At 45.8% G+C, this 23,971-nt stretch overlaps 2 protein-coding genes across 6 annotated transcripts in view; one reads left to right on the forward strand and one right to left on the reverse strand.

Moving 5' to 3' along the window:
• The first annotated feature begins 8,125 nt into the window (after nt 1-8,125).
• On the forward strand, nt 8,126-12,726 carry SHISA3 (shisa family member 3). Its single transcript, XM_077301832.1, has 2 exons — nt 8,126-8,638; nt 11,157-12,726. The coding sequence occupies exons 1-2, from the start codon at nt 8,242-8,244 to the stop codon at nt 11,609-11,611; spliced, it is 852 nt and encodes a 283-aa protein (XP_077157947.1). The 5' UTR covers nt 8,126-8,241; the 3' UTR covers nt 11,612-12,726.
• A 3,253-nt stretch (nt 12,727-15,979) lies between these two features.
• The window catches only part of ATP8A1 (ATPase phospholipid transporting 8A1), an 89,815-nt gene continuing 81,823 nt past the window's right edge, over nt 15,980-23,971 (reverse strand). For all 5 annotated transcript variants that reach the window (XM_077301834.1, XM_077301833.1, XM_077301836.1 and 2 more), the window contains 3 exons: nt 23,173-23,265; nt 22,018-22,109; nt 15,980-20,682 (listed from right to left, as the gene is read on the reverse strand). In XM_077301834.1, the coding sequence (XP_077157949.1) occupies nt 20,585-20,682; nt 22,018-22,109; nt 23,173-23,265 (283 nt within the window). In that variant the 3' untranslated portion in view covers nt 15,980-20,584. The remainder of the gene's footprint in view (nt 20,683-22,017; nt 22,110-23,172; nt 23,266-23,971) is intronic.

The raw sequence follows: 23,971 nt of genomic DNA on the forward strand, positions 1-23,971 counted from the left end.
TTTGGACAAGAGAATCGTAGATAAATGCTCCCTTGTTAGGTGATAATTGGCTTTTGGAGGCAGGACCACGGAAGCTTTGATTGCGAGCTAAAACAAAACACCACCGTGAAAACGAAGGGTGACTGTGTGGCTTAAGGGCTGATGAGCGGTGATTGAAGAGCCTTGCAGAAAGGCTGGGGAGGGCTGCGCTGCATCACCCCGGATGAACCTCCCTCCCCGCTTGCCGTTAAGAATACAGGCTCTATCTGGCCCTGCCGGGGGTCCTCCTGGGGGTACCTGGGTTCGGGCCACTGTGTGACACAGAGTGTCGGACTGGATGGGCCACTGGGCTGATCCAGCGAGGTTTCTCTTGTGTGCTTCTGTTCTTACTCCCCTTGAGAATCAGCACATCACACCAAAGCAGAGGCTCGTTTGGGAACAAGATACTGAAGGGAGCATTCCGTGACCCGGCCTGCAAAAGTGAGGAGGGGGGTAACCAAAGAGATGGCTTTTTCAGCAGCCACACCTGGCATCTGGAATGTCTTCTCCATCAGGGTCACTGGATGCAGAGTCTACTCCGGGCTTTCTCAACCAGGGTTTTCTGAAACCCTGGGGCTTCTTGATGCCCCTGGAGGGGTTTCCTGAATAGGTGGGAGTTAATTAAGGTTTTTAATTTGTTAAACATTTATCGAGTGATATGACCATATAAGTTCATGTTGACCCAACCCCCTCCTCCAAAATGGCCAATGATGGGATGGAGAGGGTGGGAAGGGGAGGGGCTCCGGGTGGGTGTGTACACAACTCTGCTTCCCAACTATATTCTGCACAATTGCACCACTTCTGGGATGCCTAAATAATTTTTCAGGGAGTTCTCAGTGGTAAAAAAGTTGAGAAAGGCTGGCTCTATATTAGGTGCCAGGCCAAAGTAATTCTTTTTACCAAGGCTTGAGGGGCAGCTTGGTATAGTGGTTAAGAGCAACAGCCTTGATACACCCAGCATTCGGGAGTTCAGGTTCATTTTAACCCATTGTGGGGAGAAATCCAAATTATCCACAATGCCGGAGAAGTCTTTCAAAATACCATTTTAATCGCTGCAGCATTAAAAGGGGTGGCACTGTGCCATGCCTGAAATTCAGCATCTACCCAGAGTCACACTGGGTACAGATTTTTAGACACACCCAAATTAGGCCATTATCTATTTAATCATCCCATCAGCTCAAGGCCTCTGCTTATCTCTTTAGTCATGTTCATCTTCAGGCTCGTGGTGGGGGTGTCTTCCCTGTCCAGGCCAGCTTCCAGGGACTTTCCCCCTGCATCAGGCAAGCTGCCAGGGCACCTTGCAGATATCTTAGTCCTTACAAAGTTCGCTCTCTATTTCTCTAATAGCAGGATGCTTTGCAAGAGGGAAAACCCATGATGGTCACGCCATCAGCCTCTAATCTGGAGAACCAGGTTTGTTTCCCATCTCCTTCACAGGCAGCTCGCTGGGTGATGCTCCCTCCAAGGAATCTTCCACCAGCTGAAGCCAGCTGAAACGAGTGAACCTGAAATGGAAGGGCCTTGATTGGGAAGGGTCTCTCGAAGCTCACGCCTTGAATAAATCTTTGTAGGTCTTAAAGGTTCCACTGGATTCTGGTTTTGTTTTGTTAAGCTCAGTAGGGTTAGCCCTGGCTAGGTTGGCCAGTTCTGGGTTGGGAGTGCAGCCAGGAGCGGGTGGGATTTAGGTGGGAAGGGACCTCGGTCCTGTATAATGCTATGAACTCCACCCTCCACCCCTGTGACTTGATGGCAAACGAGAGGGCAACAATTCCACATATTAAACACTAGATGGAGCTATTCTGCTACTTTTGTTTTTTTAACCTAGAAACCGGATTTAAATAACTTTTGGAGGGGAGGGGGGGTCAGTAAGAGAAGGGGGGAAAATCAAGGAAGTTTGAAACTATATCTAAGCACAACACATATCCAAGTATGACCATGCATTTTTATAAGTACGTTTGAATAAAGGGTATTTTGATTTGTGTTTAAGCATCTCGTCTCTAATTAAAGGAGAGTGAATGGTAGTCAAATAAACCCCCTAAGTATGATATAATAAATTGTTACAGCAACAACTGGAAACTGAACAGAACTCTAGGTAAGTGGTCCCCAACCTTTTTATCACCGGGGACCGGTCAACACTTGACAATTTTACTGAGGCCCGGGGGGGAGGGGTCCGAATGCCCACTCTGCTATGGAGGCTTGCTGGGTGATCTTGGGCCAGACTACACACTCTTGGCCTAACCTCTCTCATGGGGACTGCTGAGAGGATGCAACAATAAAGAAAAAGAAGGGGGGAAGCTTTTTTTAATACTCCACTTTTCATTGCCAAAAGAAATTATAAAGCCGTTTAGAATCACGTTCCTTTCCTCTTTCCACAACAGACACCCTGTGAGGTAGGTGGGGCGGAGAGAGCTTTGATGTTACTGCTCTGTGAGAACAGCACTATCAGGACTGTGATAAGCCCACCGTCACCCAGCTTGGCTGCATGTGGAAGAGTGGGGAATCGAACCTAGCTCACCAGATTAGAAGCTGCCTCTCTGATCCACTACAGCAAGCTGTAGTGGTTAAGGGGAGGATGTTGTTGTAAGATCTCCACCGGGGAAGAAAAGTGGGGCATGAATGAAATAAGTAAAGAAATAAACAGTTCAAAGCCCTGCTCCAGAGCGGTTCTTTCTTTCCCTTTGACTGGAATACAGCAGCTCATAACTGACACTCTCCTCCATCACCAGCCTTGAGAGATCTCTGGTTATTTTCTGGTCACAATTCAGACTCGTAGGGTCGTGCGTGGCGACGTCCGAATCAGCCATTCCAGGCTGCCGCAGCCAGCAGCATGCCGATTCAGAACGGACGGCGCTGCGCACAACCCTAAAGAGTGCTGGTTTTAACCTTTAAAGCCCCAGAGGCTTTCAAAGGGTCAGATTCAAAGTGCTGAGTGTGGATAAGATGCTGAGCCTCTAACCCGGCTGTGTCTTCTGGGTGCCACTCTTTGGTGTTTGGGGAGCCCCATGGGGCAAACCCCCTTCTCATTTGCTGTGGTTGTTTCTGCTCAGGGATCTGTCCCGATGCTGAGCGCTAAACTGTTTTTATCTTGGATATTCATTTCAGTGCCTTTGCCAGGCAGATTTCTCCTGAAGGGAAAATTCGAGGCTAGTTTGGTGGTTCCTCCATGAGGAGGAAGAGCCTCTTGTGGCGCAGAGTGGTAAGGCAGCAGACATGCAGTCTGCAAGCTCTGCCCATGAGGCTGGGAGTTCAGTTCCAGCAGCCGGCTCAAGGTTGACTCGGCCTTCCATCCTTCCGAGGTCGGTAAAATGAGTACCCAGCTTGCTGGGGGGTACGGTAATGACTGGGGAAGGCACTGGCAAACCACCCCGTATTGAGAGTCTGCCATGAAAATGCTAGAGGGCGTCACCCCGAGGGTCAGACATGAACCAGTGCTTGCACAGGGGATATGTTTACCTTTTACCATGAGGAGGAACATTAAGCAAAGCAGAAAGGTTTAAGGTTCCCCGTGAGTTACATTCGCCTGCTGCAATGAAGGCTAAAAGGGCCAAGAATAAATCAGGCTATAATTGTTATAAGATGGATTCCCTTTTGGCAGAGCTATTGGTAACTGAGGAATTGTGTGCTTCTTTTGGTAAAGAAAATTAGTGAGGATAAGACTTATAACATATCTGTTTGAACTGCAAAGAAATTGGGAGAGGAAAACACACCGATTCTTCCCGGGGGGAGGGAGAAGCAGTCCATGCATTGGGGGAAACCAGTTTTGGGTTTGGGGAAGAGGCTGATTTTTTTGGGGGGGGGACAAACGCGCCCAATAGTCTAGAGAGTTTTATTGCTGGTACACAGCACACTTTGTTCTTTTCTTTCCCTCAACCTGCCAGCGGCTCAAATTAGTGACACGGGCTTTGAAATGTTTGACAAGTGGTCAGACCTGGAGTATCCATATTCATACCCCCAATGATGGCAGGAAATTTAAGAGGCAGTCAAAATAAACTCTCTCTCTCTCTCTCTCTCCTCCTCCCCCCTTGCTGTTTAAACAGGATTCTTGGCTTTGCACTTCCAGAACCCAGGCCGAATGTCCCAAACAGAACTCTTACGCCCTTTCGTTTTAGTTCTGTTCCTCGCTGCCCTCAGCTCGATCCTTTGTGGATTCCTCCCTAGTCAGGCGCGCTCCCTCCTTCTGGCCCTGTGCAGATTCAAGACCCTCCCCAAGGCTGCTTTTACAGCATTCGGATGATGCAGTTGTTGAAGGCAAAAGTGCAGGGAGAGCTGGGGCAGGGTCACCGTTGCTGGCCTTAGTGGCCAGGGAGAAGGGGGGGGGGAGCAGAGATTTCTGGACGGTGAGGGGAAATGTGGAGCAAGGTTCACCAAAGGCTCGCCCTTGGATTCCTGTCACAAAGCTGAGAGCATTTAAGAGCATTTATTGACGTTTCCTGTTTATACCTCAGAAAAGGATATTAGGACACCCCGAGGGACTCTCAAACACCAAACGGCATTGAAGGGGGATCCCGACAGGCACCGCCCTCTTTCTTGTTGGCTGAAAGAAGTCATTTCGGTTTGAGAATGGAGAAATGGACACAGGGAGATGCTTGAAGCCCCCTTCTCCCCCGTTTGGTTGTCTCCACTGCTGGTCACAACCTCCCTATATAACCTGTCCAGCAAAAATAAAAAGCCTGTTTACATATAGTGTGTGTTTTATTAAAAATAATCTCTTATTGTTTTATTGGTTCCGGCCAGTGCTACTGAGTATACTGCATTGTATATGTCATACATGCTACACATGTATGGTCTAAAGGCCCATTTGGTTTTTAATGATCTATTGAAGTGCACCGGAATATTAAAGCTATATTTTGCTTACTCTCTTTTTATATATATTTGCAACCTCAGCCTTTTAGGTAGCCAAGTCCAGTTTGGAAGATAGAAACCAAGAATGAGAGCCCTTCCATGTTTCTGAATGTTTCTCTCTCCTCCCCTCTCTCCCCTTTTTGTCCGTCTGAAGTGATTGTCTCATGCAGCTCTCCTACAGAAAGTGGCCTTGTTAACTAGGCAGGCTCCCAGTCACTTGTGATTTGCAATGCTCTGATGCCTGCATTGCTCTGTGCTCTTGTCCCAGTCTTTCTTCTGTCCTCTGTAGCAAAATCTTCTGAAATAACGACTTCAGGGCAATCTGTCCCTTTCCAAGGCTCAGTGCCAGTGACCTGGTTCAAGCACGGAGGAGGGCACTTGCCATCGGAACAAAGCAAAGTTTGGAAAATGTGGGCTGGCCTCTTATCCACCCCCTTTCTGTCCCCTTTTCTGTCCCTCTCTTTGCTAGGATGGTTAGCGGTTTGTTGGGAGGGGCAACAAATCCACTGGGAACTATTGGTCACCTTGGCGAGGGCCAGCTTGCTGTAATGGTTAGGTGTGCGGACTTCTAATCTGGCAAGCCGGGTTTGATCCCACGCTCCCCCACATGCAGCCAGCTGGGTGACCTTGGGCTCGCCACGGCACTGATAAAGCTGTTCTGACCGAGCAGTAATATCAGGGCTCTCTCAGCCTCACCTCCCTCACAGGGTGTCTGTTGTGGGGAGAGGAAAGGGAAGGCAATTGTGAGCCACTTTGAGACTCCTTCGGGTACAGAAAAGCGGTATATAAGAACCAACCCTCCTCCTCCTCCTCCTCCTCCTCCTTCTTCATGTATTGCTCAGCTGATCCTCAAGGCTCAGGCCAGTAACAAAGCCCACCCATTAAAGTGGAGTGGAATGGCACCTGATTAACCAAAGCCCATCCACCTGCCAAAGGCCAGCCCTAAGGAGCAGTGAGTTGTGGGAGTTGCATAACTCAAACGCAAGCCCCAATAGCGCCTCTCATTACTCTCACGGTTTGAACCCTGATGGTCGTAGATACAGAATTTTCTGAACTGGAAAACTTTGATATATTTACTTATGTCATTTGTACTGCACATTCCCTAGTATTTATTTCTCAAATGTCCTGTGTGGCGTAGCCAGTAGATCTGAGGGTTATTTGGCAGCCATTCAAGAGACCTTGGGAGGTGGCTGGCCACGGCTGGCCTCTGGGTCATGAGGACTCCTAGTGTTTCTTGAACTACCACCCAAATTCTTGGAGATCTCCCATCCATGTACTAGACAAGGTTAGCCCTGCTTAGCTTCTGAGATCACATACTCCATATAACCTTCCTCAAGAGCTGGGAGGGCCCAGATGGCGGTTCTTGGGTGGGAACAGGTTTGACTCCAAGTTGGCCAATCAACTTGCTTATAGATTGTTTGGGCTCATGCTGTTCTTTGTAGGAAAACGTAGGAGTAAACACCACTAGGGGGATCAATTCTCCATGGCTCCACATGCAGCCAGATGGGTGACCTTGGGCTAGTTGCAGTTCTCTTAGAGCTGTTCTCATAAACCTGTTCTCTTAGCATTCTCACGGCACCATCTACCCCACAGGGTGTCTTTTGTGGGGAAAGGGACAGGGCTCCTTCTGATTCATTTGACATGGCTGAATCACAGTACAATCTTAGAACACTTCCCTGAGAATAGATCTCATTTCCTGAGTCGGATTCTGAGTAGGCCCCGTGAGGATTGCTACGTCAGGAATTGTTACACAATGAGAAAATAAGGAAGTACGATGCATTAGAGCAGGGGTAGTCAACCTGTGGTCCTCCAGATGTCCATGGACTACAATTCCCATAAGCCCCTGCCAGCAAATGCTGGCAGGGGCTCATGGGAATTGTAGTCCATGGACATCTGGAGGACCACAGGTTGACTACCCCTGCATTAGAGAACAGATACCTTTGTAGCTACAGTCACGGTTAATTTTCACAGGATGTTTTTTCGAACGGTGTGTATGAATGCAGCTGGGCCGTAGCCAAGGTATGGTGAGCCCACTGAGATTTCAAGGCCAGTGAATGGCAGAGTTGTTTGGCCTCTGCGTTCCTTGGCAGATTCTGCTGAGCTACGCACTATGCCTGCTGCCTTCTCTCCACTTCACACCCTGGAGAAGGAAATGCTTGTTTGCTACCGCCTGGACATAAGAACGCCACTGGAGTGATTCCCTGGGCTCCTGGCTTGTATTCGTGCCCCAAACACCGGGGCGCAAGTCAGGAGACAGCTCTCAAAAGGTATCTGGCTGTTGTGAGTTTTCCAGGCCGCAGTGTGGACTTTTCCCCAGATTAACCCACCTCACACGGCAAAATCATAAAGGTTCTGCCTGCATTCGTATCCTTCAGCAGGGCGTCTAAAGGCGAGTTTCCCAGGATGGTGTTTCTCTGCTGGTGATACCGTTGCAGTGTTCCCATGTTCGCTGAATGTTTGTCAGGTTTAACAGTGCTAGCAGAGGACCTGGAAGACCCAGGTTCAAATCCCCTGCTCTGGGTGGAAGTTCACAGGGTGACCTGGGGCCAGTCGCTCTCTCTCTCCCAGCTGAACCTGCTTCATGGTGAGGATAAATTGGATGGTCAGAGCAGATCTGGGCCCTCAGTGACTTTTCTAATACTTCCATGGCTGGAGTCAATTACCTGTCCTGGGACTTCTGGGCTGTGTGGCCTGATGGGACATCTTCTGAGGTAGGACACGGCAAGAGGGGAAACTCTGTGTCAAGCTTGGCTCCCAGAATCAATTTCCAAACATAGAAGAAGTCAGGAACAATCTCCGAGTTTTGACAACAGAGAGAGACTCATCTTGGTGTGTCCTTCCTCGGAAGAAGCCAGCCCCAGCTCCTGGCAAAACGTCAGTGCTTAAAACCACCAGATCACGGCCACACATGCTGGAAAACCCACAACAGCCAGTGGAATCCGGCGGGGAAAGCCCTGGACAATTCATCGAGGGCCCACACGGCACGTTTGGAATAGCCACAACAGCCAAACCGGGACCTTTGCGGACGGCGGCAGGATATTATAAATATCTATCTAAATGTAGATGTCAGGAGGCCAGAAAGGCGGCCTGCAAACGTCGGAAGAAAGAGGCGAAGGCTGCAGCCGGGCCAGGGGGGGGGGGGGCAGGCGCACGGACGGCGCGCTGGGAGGGAGGCGCCTCTGGGCAAAGGGCCTGCAGAAAAGACCCCTCCCAGCAAACCCCGCCGGCCCCGGGCAGGGAGGGGAGGAGAGGGGAGGGGAGGGGAGGAGGGCGCAGCCGGGCTGGCCTGGCGTCGACCCAGCGCCCTCCGCGGGGAGAACCGCCGCCGCAGGGTGCCCTGGGCTGGCGTCACGGCCTTCTCCCCCGGGAGGGGCAGGCTGGATGCCGGCAGCGGCAGGCAGGGAGGGAGACGCCGACTCGCCGGCGGCCGGAGCGGAGCGCCGTGCTGTGCCGCGCCGGAGGGCCTGGCCGTGGCTGGCGGGCGGGCGGGCGGCCATGTGGCTGCGCTGCGTGCTGCTGGGCTGGTGCCTGGCGTGGCGCTGGGGGGGCGAGGCGCAGCGGGCGGGCGTCGGGGGCGGCGAGTACTGCCACGGCTGGCTGGACGCGCAGGGCCGCGACTACGAGGGCTTCCCGTGCCCGGAGCGCTTCGACGGGCCCGACGCCACCATCTGCTGCGGCTCGTGCGCCCTGCGCTACTGCTGCGCCGCCGCCGAGGCCCGCCTGGAGCAAGGCGCCTGCACCAACGACCGCCAGCCCCAGCAGCCGCCCGCCGGCGCCCGTGAGTCGATCCCACGCGACCCCCGGGGGGAGGGCGGGCGGGGGGGGTCAGGCGTGCGGGCTTTCGGTGGGCGCAGCTCTGCTCAGGACAGCGCCGCGGGGAGACCTCGCCTCCGCCGCGCCTCTCCCCGGCCGCCACGACGGTGGGAGGGCCTGCGGGGGAGGGGGGGGGACACGTGCGAGGCGGACCGGACGCCCCTTCCCTCCGTGGGAGGCCAGCCGCCCGGACTCCCTTCCCAGCGGGTGCGCGGAGCATTGCACCCCGCTCTTGCCTGGCCTCGACGGGAGGGACAAAGCGCCGGCCATCCGCCCCCCCCCCCCCCCGATATTCTTCCCAGGACTAATTCTAAAGGAAGCCCTGCAAGCGGGAAAGGGACCGGATCCCTAGGAAAGCGTGTCGGGCAGCCTTCCGACGTGCAGGCGAACTTCTCTCCACGCATCAGTGGCCCCCCTCCCGCCAAGCAGCTCCTTTCAAAGCGCCCTGACCGTTCCAGAAAAGGGGGGACGGGTTGCCCCGTCTAGAGTTTAGGGGATGAGAGTGGCGGACGAGGCCTCGGTCTCCTTCCCCCGAGGATGTAACCATTCGCGTCGAGGGGGCGAGCACGGAGCCCTTTCCCAAATCGCAGCCGGCGAGGTCGGGACCCCACCAGACCCGGCTGTCGCCCGACGGGTCACGGGGCAAGTTGTCAAAGCGGCACTTGGGTTGGCCAGCCCAGCGGGAGGTTCGGCACGTCCGAAGGCCCTTTGGTCCCGTCGCCCATCCTCGGGGTTTTGGTCCGCGGATGCTGCGAGTGCTGAACGCGCTTTCTGCGGAGAAAGTGCCGCTGATCGGCCTCGTTGGCGTCTCATCCCGCAAGGGGGGAAAAGAGCAGAGCTCTGGAGCAGGGCCTGGGAGGAGGGTCTGGCTGCCTCCCGCAGCCGAAAACATCTGGCGGACCAAGGATTGCCGCTCAGCCTAGCAATCTTGTCTCTTCCTGAGTGTCACTTAAATGCAACCTACAACTGGTGAATTTGTTCAGGCTTAGGAGAAGTCGGAGGTGGTCATCAACTTTGCTGCATTCCGGTATTTTTCTTTTTGCCAGACTTGGGTTCTGGTGCTTTTAGAAAGCTCAAAACGCTCCTAAATTGCTCCTGTTTCATGTAGAGACTGAGGGAACGCCACTGAGGTTTCCCAAGGGTATGGCCCCTTTAAAACATCACCCCCTGCAATTTCCAACTTGAATTAACTACCTGCTATGTTTGCAGGTTCTCTGTGGTATTTATATATTTTAAAAGTTTAGTTTAAATTTTTAGCAGCTATTTTTTAAACAATTGCAGCTTTAATAAACTATGAAAATTGGAGGGTTGATTGTCAGTTTTAAATAAGCACTACTTAAGCCAGCGTGGTGTAGTGGTTAGGAGTGCGGATTTATAATCTGGCATGCCAGGTTCGATTCTGCGCTCCCCCACATGCAACCAGCTGGGTGACCTTGGGCTCCCTCAGCCTCACCCACCTCACAGGGTGTCTGTTGTGGGGAGAGGAAAGGGAAGGTGCTTGTAAGCCACTTCAACACTCCTTCAGGCAGTGGAAAGCAGAGTAAAACAAACCAACTCTTCTTCCTCTTCTTAATGCCCCCCTCCCCATAAAAGGAAATAAGATTATCGTTGTTAATGGAGAGAATAGGTAGTAATCAGTTAGCCTGCTAAGGAAGCGACCAAAGGAAAAACGTAGGGAGAGGCAAAGCATTTGCTGATGGGACCTTACTTCTGAGAAGATGCAGAGTAGGATTGTGCCTGAGGGAAGGAATTTTTTTTCAAATGTAGAATGTCGTGCATCAAGTGCTCTTGGAAGCCCCCCCCCCCCCCGTTTTAGTTGTGCTTTGCAGCTGGATATATTTTTAAAAAAGAATCCTGTGTCGAACCATTTAATATTATTCCATAAGAAAAAAAAATGCCTACGTTTTCTTGGGCCCAGTTACAACCCGAAGCCATGAGGTAAACTTCTGAGTTCCACAGAAATGCTCCTCAGGATCAGTGCGAGGAAAGTAAGGGAAAGAAGAAACAAGAAAAATGTATCTTCCTGGTAGCTGACAGGGTAGACAGTTTGCAAAACGATACTCTTACAAAGGCAAGTCAGGGACTACTGAGCAGACAAACTGGGTCCCATTGTGCCCGCTGTCAAACACTTGTGGGAGTGGAAGAACAGATAGTAAAAGTGAAAATTTGCAGAGCGTTTGACCACTTTAACCACCTGGGGATTTCATTCGATTCCCAGGACGTAAAGAGCTTAACCAAGCACCGCTAAACCAGTCAAGAATTTCTGCTTGTATCGAGCCAAAACGTCTTGATTTCTTCCTGCAATAGACAGGGGAGCTTTACCTTAAGTGTGCAGTGTGAATTGGTGTTAATGTTTTTGTAACTACATAATAATCGTTGTCAAGTGTACTTGTGTATTTTGAAGGGGATATAAATTGGTGGGTTCCCCCCCTCCCTCTGTAATTTCATGACGTTTTGACTTTTCCTTCCCCCTCTTTGCTCAGAATCAGTCTACGTCCCTTTCCTTATCGTTGGAGCGATATTTATTGCCTTCATTTTCGTGGGCTCTCTGGTGGCCGTGTACTGCTGCACGTGTCTAAGACCCAAGCAGACTCCGCAGCAGCCCATCCGGTTCTCTCTCCAGAGCTACCAGATGGAGACCTTACCGATGATCCTGGCCTCCACGAGCTTAAGGACTCCATCGAGACCATCCAGCGCAGCTGCCAGCTCAAGTTCTACCGGAGGCTCCATCCGCAGGTTTTCATTTGCCAGGCCAGAACCCGGGTGCCTCGTGGCTTCTTCGCCTCCCCCGTATTCGTCCGGCTGTTTACAAATGGGCCACTCTGTCCACCTCTCTCAGCCTTCTGGATTTTTGGTGTCGGCTCCGTATATTTCCTACCCTCTCCAATCCGAATCACCCACCATTGGAAAGAGCGTTTCAGATTTTAGTCCGAGCTGAAAATAATTTTTTTTTTAAAGGAACATTTGAACTGATATCCAAGCGCAATAAAACCTTGCTTTGGGTGGTTTTCAGAGATGCGCTCTATGGTCATGGGATTCAAAGCTTTGTGAATGGGTGAGTTGCCCTTCTAAAAGTGCAAAGGGTGGCAAAATAATCGCAACAACCCCTCCCTGGGGGTCATAGCTGGAAATGTGTTGCAAACTGAAGTCTTCTCTTGGGTGCGCTTATGTAAAGCCGCACTTTTAACCAGAGCAGAGCTCCCACAGGTACAAGTAGAATGAGGAGAGTTTTAGAGGACAACTAATTATTGGCATAGTCTAGCCAAAGTTAAGCACTTTTAAAGGTTCCATTCCTTTGGCACTTACTTCTGAGTAAACGGGCTGAAGTCTGAACCACATGCCTTACTGATTTTAATATTTATCTTTCTCCAGTTTAATTAAGTTTGCCGAACTCCGGCTGGATCTTCTCCTAAGTTTTATTCCTCGTTAGCTCAGTTTAAAACAACAACAAGGAATTGAAATGAGAATTAGCATCACTAATTATAAAGATAATTCTTTTATAAATTAGTATTAAACGACTGGGACATTAAAACTGCAAGCTGTATAATGAGATTAATCTGTATCTCCAAGAAACTTTAAAAAGGCATATGATAAGGACACAAGAAGTCTGCTCATAAAACTTGTTGTACCAGCATGTAAGGACTGAAAAGGTTTTCACCAAACATGAGAATACTGATTTTACAGGCGGAATTGAAAGACCAGTAAGATTGTAAGGATACAGAGCAGGATTTCAGTACAGAATTTAATCTGTAGTCTGGGGTCTCACAGGCCAGAGATAAAATGGAATGTAGGTAGAGTACAATAATTTCACAGATTGCCAGTTCAAAATGTTAAAAAACAGAATTAGCCTTAAGTATTATCTCAAGGATGTATTTATTGTGAATGTTTTGGAAAACACATGTTGGGCAATGTGGTCGTAAAAGTTCTATTTGTAAAATTAGCACTATATGATTTAAAAAAAAAACACGCACTGTAATTTAAAATCTATTGACAAGTTTAACACTATTTAGTAGTCACATGATTCTTTATCCAATAAAATCTGAGGACGGACTACTTTTGTTGTCAAATGTGTTTGTTTTTAATTAAGAACAATGAAATTTGCTTCAGTGTAATCTGTGAAGTTACGTAGCTGTCATCTGCAAGGAACGCTAAACTCACCCAACCACCGAGACACAAATAAACACGTGAAAAATTAGAAATAAAGTTCAAGCACTTGAAGTATTCATAGTCTCCTTTTAAGAACCTAGAGCAGTGGTCCCCAACCTTTTTATCACCGGGGACCAGTCAACACTTGACAATTTTACTGAAGCCCGGTGTGGGGGGGTAGATTTTTGCCAAGGGATGTCGCCGCTGCCTGAGCCCTGCTCCACTTGCTTTCTCACTGGCGCCCCTGAGTTCCCGCCGGTCACTGGGGGGCGTTGCCAGCAGCAGCTGTGCAGTGCCACACCGAGGGGGAGTCCCAGCCATGGTGGCCGCTGGAGAGCACCAAAGGTGAGCTGGTGGCAGAGTGGCAGGGCAGCCCCCGAGGCAGCAGCCAGGAAGATGAGAAGGAGCCGTGGCCCGGTACTGACTGATCCACGGACCGGTCCCGAAGTCGGGGTTGGGGATAGCTGACCTAGAGAACAAGGGTGGCATAATCCAGTCTTTCTCAACTTTGTTAGCATTGGGAACCCCCTGAAGCATTCTCCAGGTTTTGAGAAACTCCAGAAGTGGCGAGATTGTAAATATTGTTGAGAAGTAGAGCTGTGGACATGCCCAAAAGGAGCCCCCCCCCCTTCCCACACACTACAAGCCCATCATTGGCTATTTTGTGAGGGGTGGGTGGGTCAATATGATCATACCATATATGGTCATATCACATGATAAACGTTTAACAAATTTTAAGAAAACATCAACTCCCACCCATTCAGGAAGCCTTTCCAGGGCTGTCAAGAAAACTTCGGGTTTCATAAAACCCTGGTTGAGAAAGCCTGGTCTAGTCATTAGACTGGGACCCGGAAGAGTCGGGTTCTAAGTCACTCCAAGTTTAACCTACCTCACAGGTCTGTTGTGAGGATAAGATGAGGCAGGGGAGAATGATGTACACTGCCTTGATCTCTTTGGAGGAAGGGTGCGGCAAAAATGCAATGGAAAGCACTCCAGTTGAAATAAACATGATAAATAAACAGTGCCATGTCTATTGCAAGCAAGCCCTAGTGTATAAGCTTATTTATACCGTCACAGACCACAATGCAGATACAACTTTAAGCCGCAGTGAGTTCAGTAGTCATTCTGATACAGGCATACCGGTTTGGGGCTGCCTGCAAAATCTCTATATGTCCCATTAAAATGCCGTTCTCATTCTTAGTCCCATAATGTTAGCAAGGAAAGGGGTTAACCATTTGGCCCTTTCATGGCCCCAGAGGACAACAGAGTTGCAAGGAAAAGCTTTAACCAAAATGAATGTAAACAGAGCAGCGGCAGCAGCAAATGAAAATATGGCTAGAAGCACCTCAGGATGAGTCTGTGCTGATGGATGGTTTAAGTTGAAAAGGGCTAATAGGATTTGGGGCTAACCTAATAGGCAATCTTAATCAGGGTTTAATATGACTGGAGATCCAAGCAAAGGATCCATTAATTCTGAGGACGGACTTTGATTCTGCATATGTAGGACTGGGTGGAGGGCCTCAGGGAATATCTCCTATGCAGGCCTGTGGGTTTGCTCCTCTTCCAGAAATGTGCTGATAGCCTTAACTGCTTAGTGCTCGTACTTATACCAACAAACTGTTTTCAGAAGGTGATGCTACCATGCCACTACTATTTGCGTTTTAATGCTGTATTGCAAGAGTGTCTCGCTGGCTTTGCAAGCGCATGAAATTTCAGTCATGCACCTCTCATTTGAGGCACTTTGCAGAGTTATCCTGGGAGCAGGCCAAGAGTTCAGGCTTGAAGACTGCAGCTTAAATATTACACTTATTTTTCTTAAATCTTACACACTGATGGATCTTCCCTCACTGCCTGCATAAAACTCCAGGTGTAACACATTTTATAAATAAAATAAATTGTAACTGACAAAAAAATGCATGTCTGAGCTAACATTATTATATTGGGCATTCCCCTGTAGAAGTTGCCCTCTAAATATTTAAGAGGGGAGGGACAAAAGTCAGAGCCTAAGAATGTTGCTGCACCTCACAAAACCTAGCAAGCCTAAGGAAGCTAAACAAGATCTTCAGAACAGATTCTTTAACAAAGCTGGAAATGTGCTGATTCATAAGCATGATGGACTTGCTCAGCTTTACTAGACACAAGTGTGACCAAAGAATGGTGTACCTCTTCTATATGAGACAATCCCAGAGCATCTAAAGACTAGACTTCTGTAACTTGTTCTGCGTGGGTCTGCCCTTACCCTTGACCCGGAAAGTACAACTAGACCAGAATGCAGCCACCTGGGTTCTTACAGGAACACCTTGGAGGGCCCCATATCCTTTGGCAGCTGCACTGGCTTTTGGTTGAATTCTTGATCAAGTTTAAGGTATTAGTTCTTAATCTCAAGGCCATCCACAGTCTGAGCCCGACGTACCTAAGAGACTGCCTCTCTGCCTATGTCCCCTGAAGAGCATAGCACTCAGCTAGTAGTCCCTAGCCCCAGGGAAGTACATCTGGCCTCAACCAGAGCCAGGAAATTTTTGGTTCTGCCCCCTACTTGACGGAATGAGCTCCCAGAGGAGATCCAGGCCTGGTTGGAATTGACACATTTAAGCAGGGCCTGCAAAATGGAGCTCTTGCACCAGGTTTATGGTGGGGGCCAGTGATTTAACAACATCAAGTCCCGCCCAATAGAACCCTCTCCCCCAGGGAACATCAAATATGATTCTGCACCAGAATTGCACTGATGATACTGTTGAACCTTGGAATTTCATGTGAGATGTAATTTTAAAGGCTTTTTGATATTTCAAATGTTTCATCTATATGACTGTATTATCACGGATATACACCACCCCGAGCCACTACTGGAGCGTGGCATAGAAGTAAAATAAATAATAATATTTTTTACTTCATAAATAGTCACAAATGTATTGGCAGAAAGTATATAAATGTAGCTAGCAAACTAGCAAGCACATGCAGTTTTTCTTGCGGAAATCCAATTAAAACTAATATAAAACCTTACTTCACCCATTCAAGGTGTGATCATTTAATCAAAACTATAGAATGCCATTAAATTAGCAAAGTGGCACCAGCTGATTGAAAGACATAAACACAGAATTTAAATACAACTCAGAACTAGAATAACAGGGTCTGTGCTTGAGAAATGCTTACAAACAAAACGTTTTTAGTTTTCCTTAAGATTTATTTTTTTTAAAACAAGAGACCAAACAGTTAAAATTTGCAGTTTAAAACATGCACATTCACAAAATGCCAATGACATGTAACACTGCATAGAAATGAATATATTACGAAAATTTAGTAACTCGTTATAAAACAGTGCATTTAACATCAAGTTAAAACTAAACCTGAGGTCAACTACCATGAACACTGAGTCAAAACCTCTCCCATGCAGCTTCACAATTTCCACAGCAGTTTCAGCAGTAATGGTTCAGTGGAGCTGGAAAGTCCTACCTCACTTCGAGCGCAGTCTTTACTTCATGTCGTGCCTGCCTTCCATGGCAGCGTTTTGGGATTACACATTGAAACACATAACAAAAATCAAGTTGCCGCTGAAAAAATCAACATGAACGTAGTATGGCTTCAATTGTAGAACAAGGCCAACAAACAAACAAACAAACCACCACCACCACCTAACACAAACATGATTTTACCTCAACGCAGTTGGGTCACAGTTTTTGTAATTACAAGATACTGAGCGAATGCAAAAGTCTGTGTTGAAACCATTCATGAAACGTCGGAGGCCCTGCCAATTTTCATGACAGTTCTCTTGATTGAGTAATCCGGGTAGTCTGGCTCTCGCGCGAATTCTGGAATTGTATTCGTACGAATCAGTCTGGGTAAGATTTTGAGTTCGCCTCCAACACTAATAAAATGAAGTGGTTTTACCCAACACTTCCTTTTGATCATCAGATACATATGGCGCGATGCATGTTTCTAACTGAGGGGGGAAGAGAAAACGGGCTTTACAGGAGAAGCGTGCATCAGGCCAAATTCACATTGTGACAGACTAAATCATGCAGAGACTTACAAGTGTTTCTGCACACCATGTTCAGCAAGCAGAGAAAGCGGGATGGGCTGCCTATATGGTCCATTTCTCTGGCAAGTCAGTGAGAATTCACTCGAGGTTGACAAGAAAATGACTTCCTATGCAAGACTGGGCAACAGGAACATTTCACTGTCAGCTTTTCTTTTGAAAATTCTGGTGTTTTTTTTTAGAACTAGAAAGTTGCTGAATTACAAATTTGTCAAAATTGGTTTGCAAAAATAAATCTAGCACTAAGAAAAAACAAGTTCACTTACGGCTTCGTAAATAAGTTAGGTGCTCCCTTTTCACAAGCAATTAAAACGGGCATGTCTAAGTTCATTGATTTCAGAATGGCACTATTTTCAATCAACTGAAGACTGGCGAAGCTATTCAATAATAGCTCGACACTGTTATACAGGGCACGTAACATTTATAGCACTTCCCTTCCAGATTTAAGTGAGAGAAATGGAGGAATTTAAGATTTCAAAATTGGTATGTTTAATTATTAGAGGAACTGTAAAATGTTTTTATTAAAATATATGCCTACCGGTCAATGGACTATATATATAATACTTCTATATTATAATATAATTATACAGCTTTTAAATGCGAAATGTATCTGTCTAGAAACGTCTTATATTTGTATGCCTTCGTGACTTTCATTGAAATAAATCTGGTTTACTTGGACATCCGTTAGTTTGGAACTTAAACCAGTTAAAAAGCAACTTCTAACAGAAAAATTTCAAGTGTTAAAGGCAGTACGTATACACAGTGATCACACTGTTTTAGTCAAGTGCAAGTAGCCTACTATTTGCTGTTTTTACATACAATTACATCCAGTGTATGAGAAAGCCCATTCAAATCAAATGGCTAAGAATACAAGTTAATATAGATGGGAGAGGGTGAAACCCTGGGGGCACGCCTTCAGATTTGTAACCAAGTATACGTAACAAAGCCATGTTGCGTTGAATGTACTGTAATGAAGTTACCCTTCTTTTACAAAGAAGCTATGATATTACAGCATCCGCAGTCCAGTGATCAATGGTAAGTCTTAATAACTATTGATATCAAGTAGCAAAGACAGTGCCAGAAAGAACATATATTCTGTGCCACTTTATGTCAGTAAAGGTGGACAATCATGGAACTTGGATTTCCCAAACTCTATGTAATGCAATATTTGTGGGGGTTTTATTACACTAATCCAACAAGGATGAGGAGACGCGCTTGTCTTGAGTGGAAAAAACACATGATGTGTCATTTGAATGCAAACAGTTGCACGTTGCTGAGAGAGAAAGGAGGAGGGGTACACACCTGCACTTACACTTTTTTGTGGTGCTTCTGTACGGTTGTTGAGTCAGACTATTTGTTTGGGGTTGTGGGAACTGAATTGAGGATATTCCTCCCCCCCCCCCTCCAGAAGATCAATTCTGTCAGAGGCCACAAGAGGCTGCATCGGGGCCAGGAAGAAAGAGCAGGATATGTGAAAGCGCACAAGAGTTTCGGACTGCATTACAATGCCTCTCCCTCTCTCAACTGACTTTATTGGTTTATTCAGAAGAGAAATATGCACTGCTTGGAATTATGCTTTATGAATGGTAGAAGATTATCATTTTTAATTGTTCACTGGGGAAATTGGCTAATGCCAATGTACCCCATAGAGGACATAAAGCTTGAGCCCAAATTTCAGAAAAGGGCATATGCTCAATTCCCCCCTCCCCCTTTCTTCCTTTAGGTCAAGTGATTTGGCCCTCCTTGTTGGTTTATTCAACAGAGCCTAAAGCTTTCTAGGTGGCAATTTTACACAGCAAAAGTGCCAAACATGGCTGTTTTAATGAGATTTTTGTTTCTCTTCCTTTAATGGGTGCATCACAATCACACGAAACGTTCATTTCATAGCTGCACATTTTCTGCAATACATGACTTTACAGTTTGGGTCTAAAATGGGAACCATCACACAGAATACACTGCATTTACCAAAGTACATATGAATGTTTTTTGACAGGTTGATGAGTTGTACAGTGTAAAGGTGGAACTTCATATATGAAATATATTTTAAAGACAAAGCTGTTGATAATGACCTAAAACTAATAGCAGAGTTCCAATCATTCCTGCCTCTCTCAACCAACATTTACATATCAACAAAGCTAAAAACAATTTTAAAAGAATTCTGGTTGGGAGGTGGAGAATCCTATACTATCAGATTAACATGCAAAGACTTTGTGAGTTTATTTTCCTTGTGTTATTAGCAGCACATATCAGAAGATTTACATCAAATGGCAGAAGAGTTCATCATTAACTTCATTTTTCAAACTGCAGCATAATCTAATTCAAAACTTACAGTGGGCTGTATGTCATGGATAGAAGCAATAAATAATTGTTTCACAAAGCAAAGAGAACATCCTGACTGGGTACTGAACTAACATCTATTTCTGGATTGTTCAGGCAGAGAAAGCCACAGATTATTACTGTGTTCTAACCAAGTTGTGTATATAGCATTCTGATAACAATTTAAAATAAAAACAAGTAAAAAAAACCCGCTCCGATCCCTTCTGGGCATGGAAACCGGATTTTTGCATGGTACTGCATTCTGATTTCGGTCCTATAGACACAAAGGAGTGATGCATGTGTAGGAAAAAAACATGGGATGCATTCAAATTGGTTCATTTCGGAGAGCAGATAACCTGCTGGCGCAAAGGGGAACTGAATTAAAACCACCCCTCACCCCAGTACCTCCAGCAGGCAATAAAGTCCAATGGGAATGAAAGTGCTGACCATATATTTAGATATGATATTACGGGATATCTTTCTCCACAGCCTTGTCCTTTGCACAAGGAATCCTTTATATTTCAAGGGCTATAATACTGAGCAGTCGTACATAATTCAAACAGATCTCAAAGACACATGCCCCTTAAGCAAAGGATGGCTAATGTAGCAAATGTACACATTTCTATTAAAAGAAGTGTGTGTGTGTGTGTGGGGGGGGGGGCACAGACGGAGGAGATAAAAGAAAGGCTTCTGTAAGGCCAAAGGTGCAAGTGATCACAGATCTGAACACAAATGCAATAAAAAGCAGCCTGTATCAAGTTCAGGTTATTGTAAAACTTTTCAAGTACAGAGCAGCAAGCATGCAATTCCAACATCACACTGGACATCGCCCTCCCTTACCTTTTCTCTGAATGATTATTAAGGTGAGAAACACATTTTATGGAACTTCTTTGGCAAACTTTTTAGGCTCGTTTGACACAAATCCTTATAAATGCCTTGCTTTGAAACCGCACTTCATCACAAGAGTCCACGTCATTTAAAAAGGGTTGCTTTAGCACTTGTTGAAATCAAAGGCTCATTAAATGGCATTTTAGACATCTCGTCATTTAGAAACCTTTGCAAAGGCTATCCTTGTCAATATGTGCTACGTCGGGAAATCTGACTGTTTTGTTCCAGATATTGATCTATAGTAGCAGTACTCATTCAGCTTCACTCTAAATAAGCTGTCTGTAAAGAGTGAGGGTAATTTTAAATCTTTGCATACAAAATCCAAGAAACGTTTGTTGCAGAATTCAGAGGGTGTATTACAGTGTAATTGCACAGTGCTTACGTTTACTCAAAGTGTGAATTCATACTTCAGAGAATAGGAGCAGCAATCTTCCTCTAATCTCTGTTACTGGACCTTGTTACCAAGCCCAGCAACGATACCTGTTTGCCTTGCTATGGCCAATATCGGACCTCTGCGGCATTGCTCTTTCACCATTCACTAGGCCTTTGTTTTGTAGTGTCGTAGGCTCTTATTACCTCAGACTGTGATACAATCCCATTTTCATCTTGAGAGAAAGCATAGCCATCTGCAAGTATAAAAACAACAAGCATGTTCTAGCTTTACTGAAATAGTTTAAAGGAATCAGCCTACCAAAATACTGGGATAAATTGTATTTGGGGGAGGGGCATTAGCATTTTACAGAGAAGCAACTAGTTTTACTGACCAAAACAGGAATGAAAGTGGAAAACGAATATGTCAAGTTAAAAGAGTTTATTTATTTATTACATTTATATACCACTGTCCCCTGAGGCTCAGGGCGGTTTTTATACCATGCTCCCCTTGAAAAGCCAGGTTCGCACACTGGGAGTGCTGCTTAGAAAACCCAATGGCTGCCATGACTCAGAAGAAGAAGAGTTGTTCTTATATGCTGCTTTTCTCTACCCGCTGGAGTCTCAAAGCGGCTTACAATCACCCTCCTTTCCTCTCCCTGTAACAGACACCTGTGAGGTAGGGGAGGATGAGAGAGCTCTGACAACACTGCTCTGTGAGAACAGCATGATCTGGGCTGTGATAAGCCCATGGTCACCCAGTTGGCTGTGGGTGGATGAGCAGGGAATCAAGTCCATTTTGCCAGATTAGAAGTTGCTGCCCTTAACCATTACACCACACTGGCTCTCAAATAATGCATTCTAAAGTCATAGTTAACACATTCTGCTATGATGCTTGTTACGTATCTATCTATGTATCTATAACAAGCATTACAGCAGAATGTGCTAACACACAGACTAGCTTGTTTTATATATAAAACTAGGGGCCAGGCCCAATGCATCCAGGAATACAATGGGCACTAGATTACAGAGGCGGAGTGGAAGAACTCTGCAGATAGCCTCCCTCCAGGACCCGGAAAGGCTGCAGGCTGCTGTTAGGGAACTCACTGTCAGGGGCAGCTCTCACGTAGCATGGGTCTGCATGGTTCACGTAGCATGGGTCTGCAGCCTCCAAGCCTCAGGGGCTGGCCTCTAGACAGACACGCAAGACAGTTGAAGGAGGAGGTACTCGGGCAGGACAGCCGCCCTGAGTGGGTGTTAAGCGCTGAGTGGCACTTAAGCCATGAGACACGCTCCTCCTCCAAGGCCTTACCAGAAATATATAGTGGAACTGATTATTAAACACATATTCTTTTAAAATTAATGTTTGAGCAGTGAATGACTCCATTTTCATTTTGGCCCTTACAAACCAGAGTGTTAGGTGTTGACCTATCAATGAGACTATTAACATGAGAGCCTTCAACAATTCAATTCAACTATTTTCTCATTCTCATCTAAGAAAGAAACATCGGTCCTTGCAAACCAGATATGTTTTTGTTGTTTCTATGCTTTGATTAGGTGAGTTTTTTCCATGTAAATCCACAAATACTTACGAAGCAAGTTCTGTTGCAGAGATTCAGAACGGTATAGGTTGACATGGTTTTTCTTAAAGACATTTTTCAGCAGCTGAGCTCTTTCAGTTAAGCTAGAAAGAAAAATAAAAAATATCTTCTTTATATCAATAATTGAAACAACATTAAAATCTGATGTAGAGATTGTACAGCTAAGAAGCTATGAACTAAGCAAGCTAACTAAATCACAAATTTGAACTTATGAGACACATTTAAACAACTGGAATTGGTTCCTTGTATAACTGGGAATAAATGTAGTAACTTACAAAGAGAAAAACGATACAACGAGAAAAATGTAATGGACATATTTCAGTTTTAGGTAGAAATGGAGAAGTATGGGGGGAAATCCAGAATTGACATCATACCTCTCTAAGGATCACCAGAAACTCTATATTTGATCTCAAAGTGATGTTACACTATTACCCTCTCAGCGATATTTTTGCATGTATGGTGGAAACTGTGTTTTTAAGTTATGATATGAAATACTTATTTAGCTTGGAAACTTTGGGAAAAACTGTGTTTTTATACATACTTACAATGCAATGGGATATACCATTTTCTAGCTGAAGCACAAGTTCTGATTATGACTAAATTTAAAAGACTTAAATTGTCATCCTTTAATTACTGCACATGAAAGGATGTGAAAAAAGCAGAAGTAAACCTTTATAAATTCCAGAGTGGTGCAGTGTGAAGTGTGCTGGGCCCATAACCAAAATGTGTTGGAAAAACTCAGCAGAGCAATGTTACATGCTGGAAATAATGCAGCACAAATAATGTGCATTTAGCTTCTAAGAAAAAAATACTAAAAGATTAGAGAAAGGGTTACATGGAAGGAAAAAATAATAATAGACTCACTAGCTCATCTTTCTAGGTCTAACTCCATCTACCTTTTCTCTTAGTGTGTGTGAAGAAGCAGCAATGTGGAGTTGGACCTAGAAAGATGAGCTACTGGAAAGCCTTTTTAGGTAAGACTATTATTCCAACACTGAGAGCACCATGGTACAGTCAGAGACAGTGGAGTGTTTCCATGTTTCTTGCCTTTACACTTAATAACCTCCCCCTAGTAAATGATTGTATGCTGAGGAAATAAGAATTCAACAGCAAGAGGTGAATACATATGTAGCTATTATACAGTACCTTTTCCCATGAACAACAGCTCCTGGATCTTGAGATTTTGCTTCTAACTCCTGAACTTCATCAACCAGTGTCTTAAATGCTGTTCTCTTAATTCTACAATTTAAAAAAACGACAAATGACAAATGTTTGAATGTGCCAGACAATAAAACAGAAATCTTGAGTGTGAAAATCAATGATATCTGCTGATTTAAAATCAATTTGAATGAAAATTTCATAAGAATATATAGAAAAACTGCTTCCTAGTTCCAGTCCATCCCCCGGGAGACTTTCAAATAAGGCTGGAATGTGATGCATCCCCCCCAATAAATAAAATGCCAAGCAACTATTCACACACTCCACACTTTGACAGAGCGATTTCTATCTTGCTGTCTCCTATCTCTGAAGATGACAGCCACAATTGCTGACAAACATCAAGGACTAAAACTACCAAATCACAGCCACACAGCCTGGAAAACCCAATCATCGACATGCAGAAGATTTAAATTTCAGGAATTTACACACAGGATAGATTATAGAAAAATTCTAACATAAAAAACTTTCAGTTTAAGAGAAAAATGAAGGCACTTTCAACCGTGTACATTTTAAAGTAGGAATGAATCTGTAACTTAAAAGTTGCTACCTTAACCTTTTCACTGTTTAAGAAGGAAGAACATAGTGCCGTTTGACTTTTCATACACACCTGCAGCTAAAGCCTGCTCTTTTTGCTAGCTGTGGTGCTCCATTTGCATTGTGAAGTGGAGTGATTAATTCTACCAACTAATTCAACATGTATCAACTACTCCAGGCAACTACACTTTCT

The sequence above is a fragment of the Paroedura picta genome, chromosome 10, assembly GCF_049243985.1.
Source record: "Paroedura picta isolate Pp20150507F chromosome 10, Ppicta_v3.0, whole genome shotgun sequence".
Lineage (NCBI taxonomy): Eukaryota > Metazoa > Chordata > Lepidosauria > Squamata > Gekkonidae > Paroedura > Paroedura picta.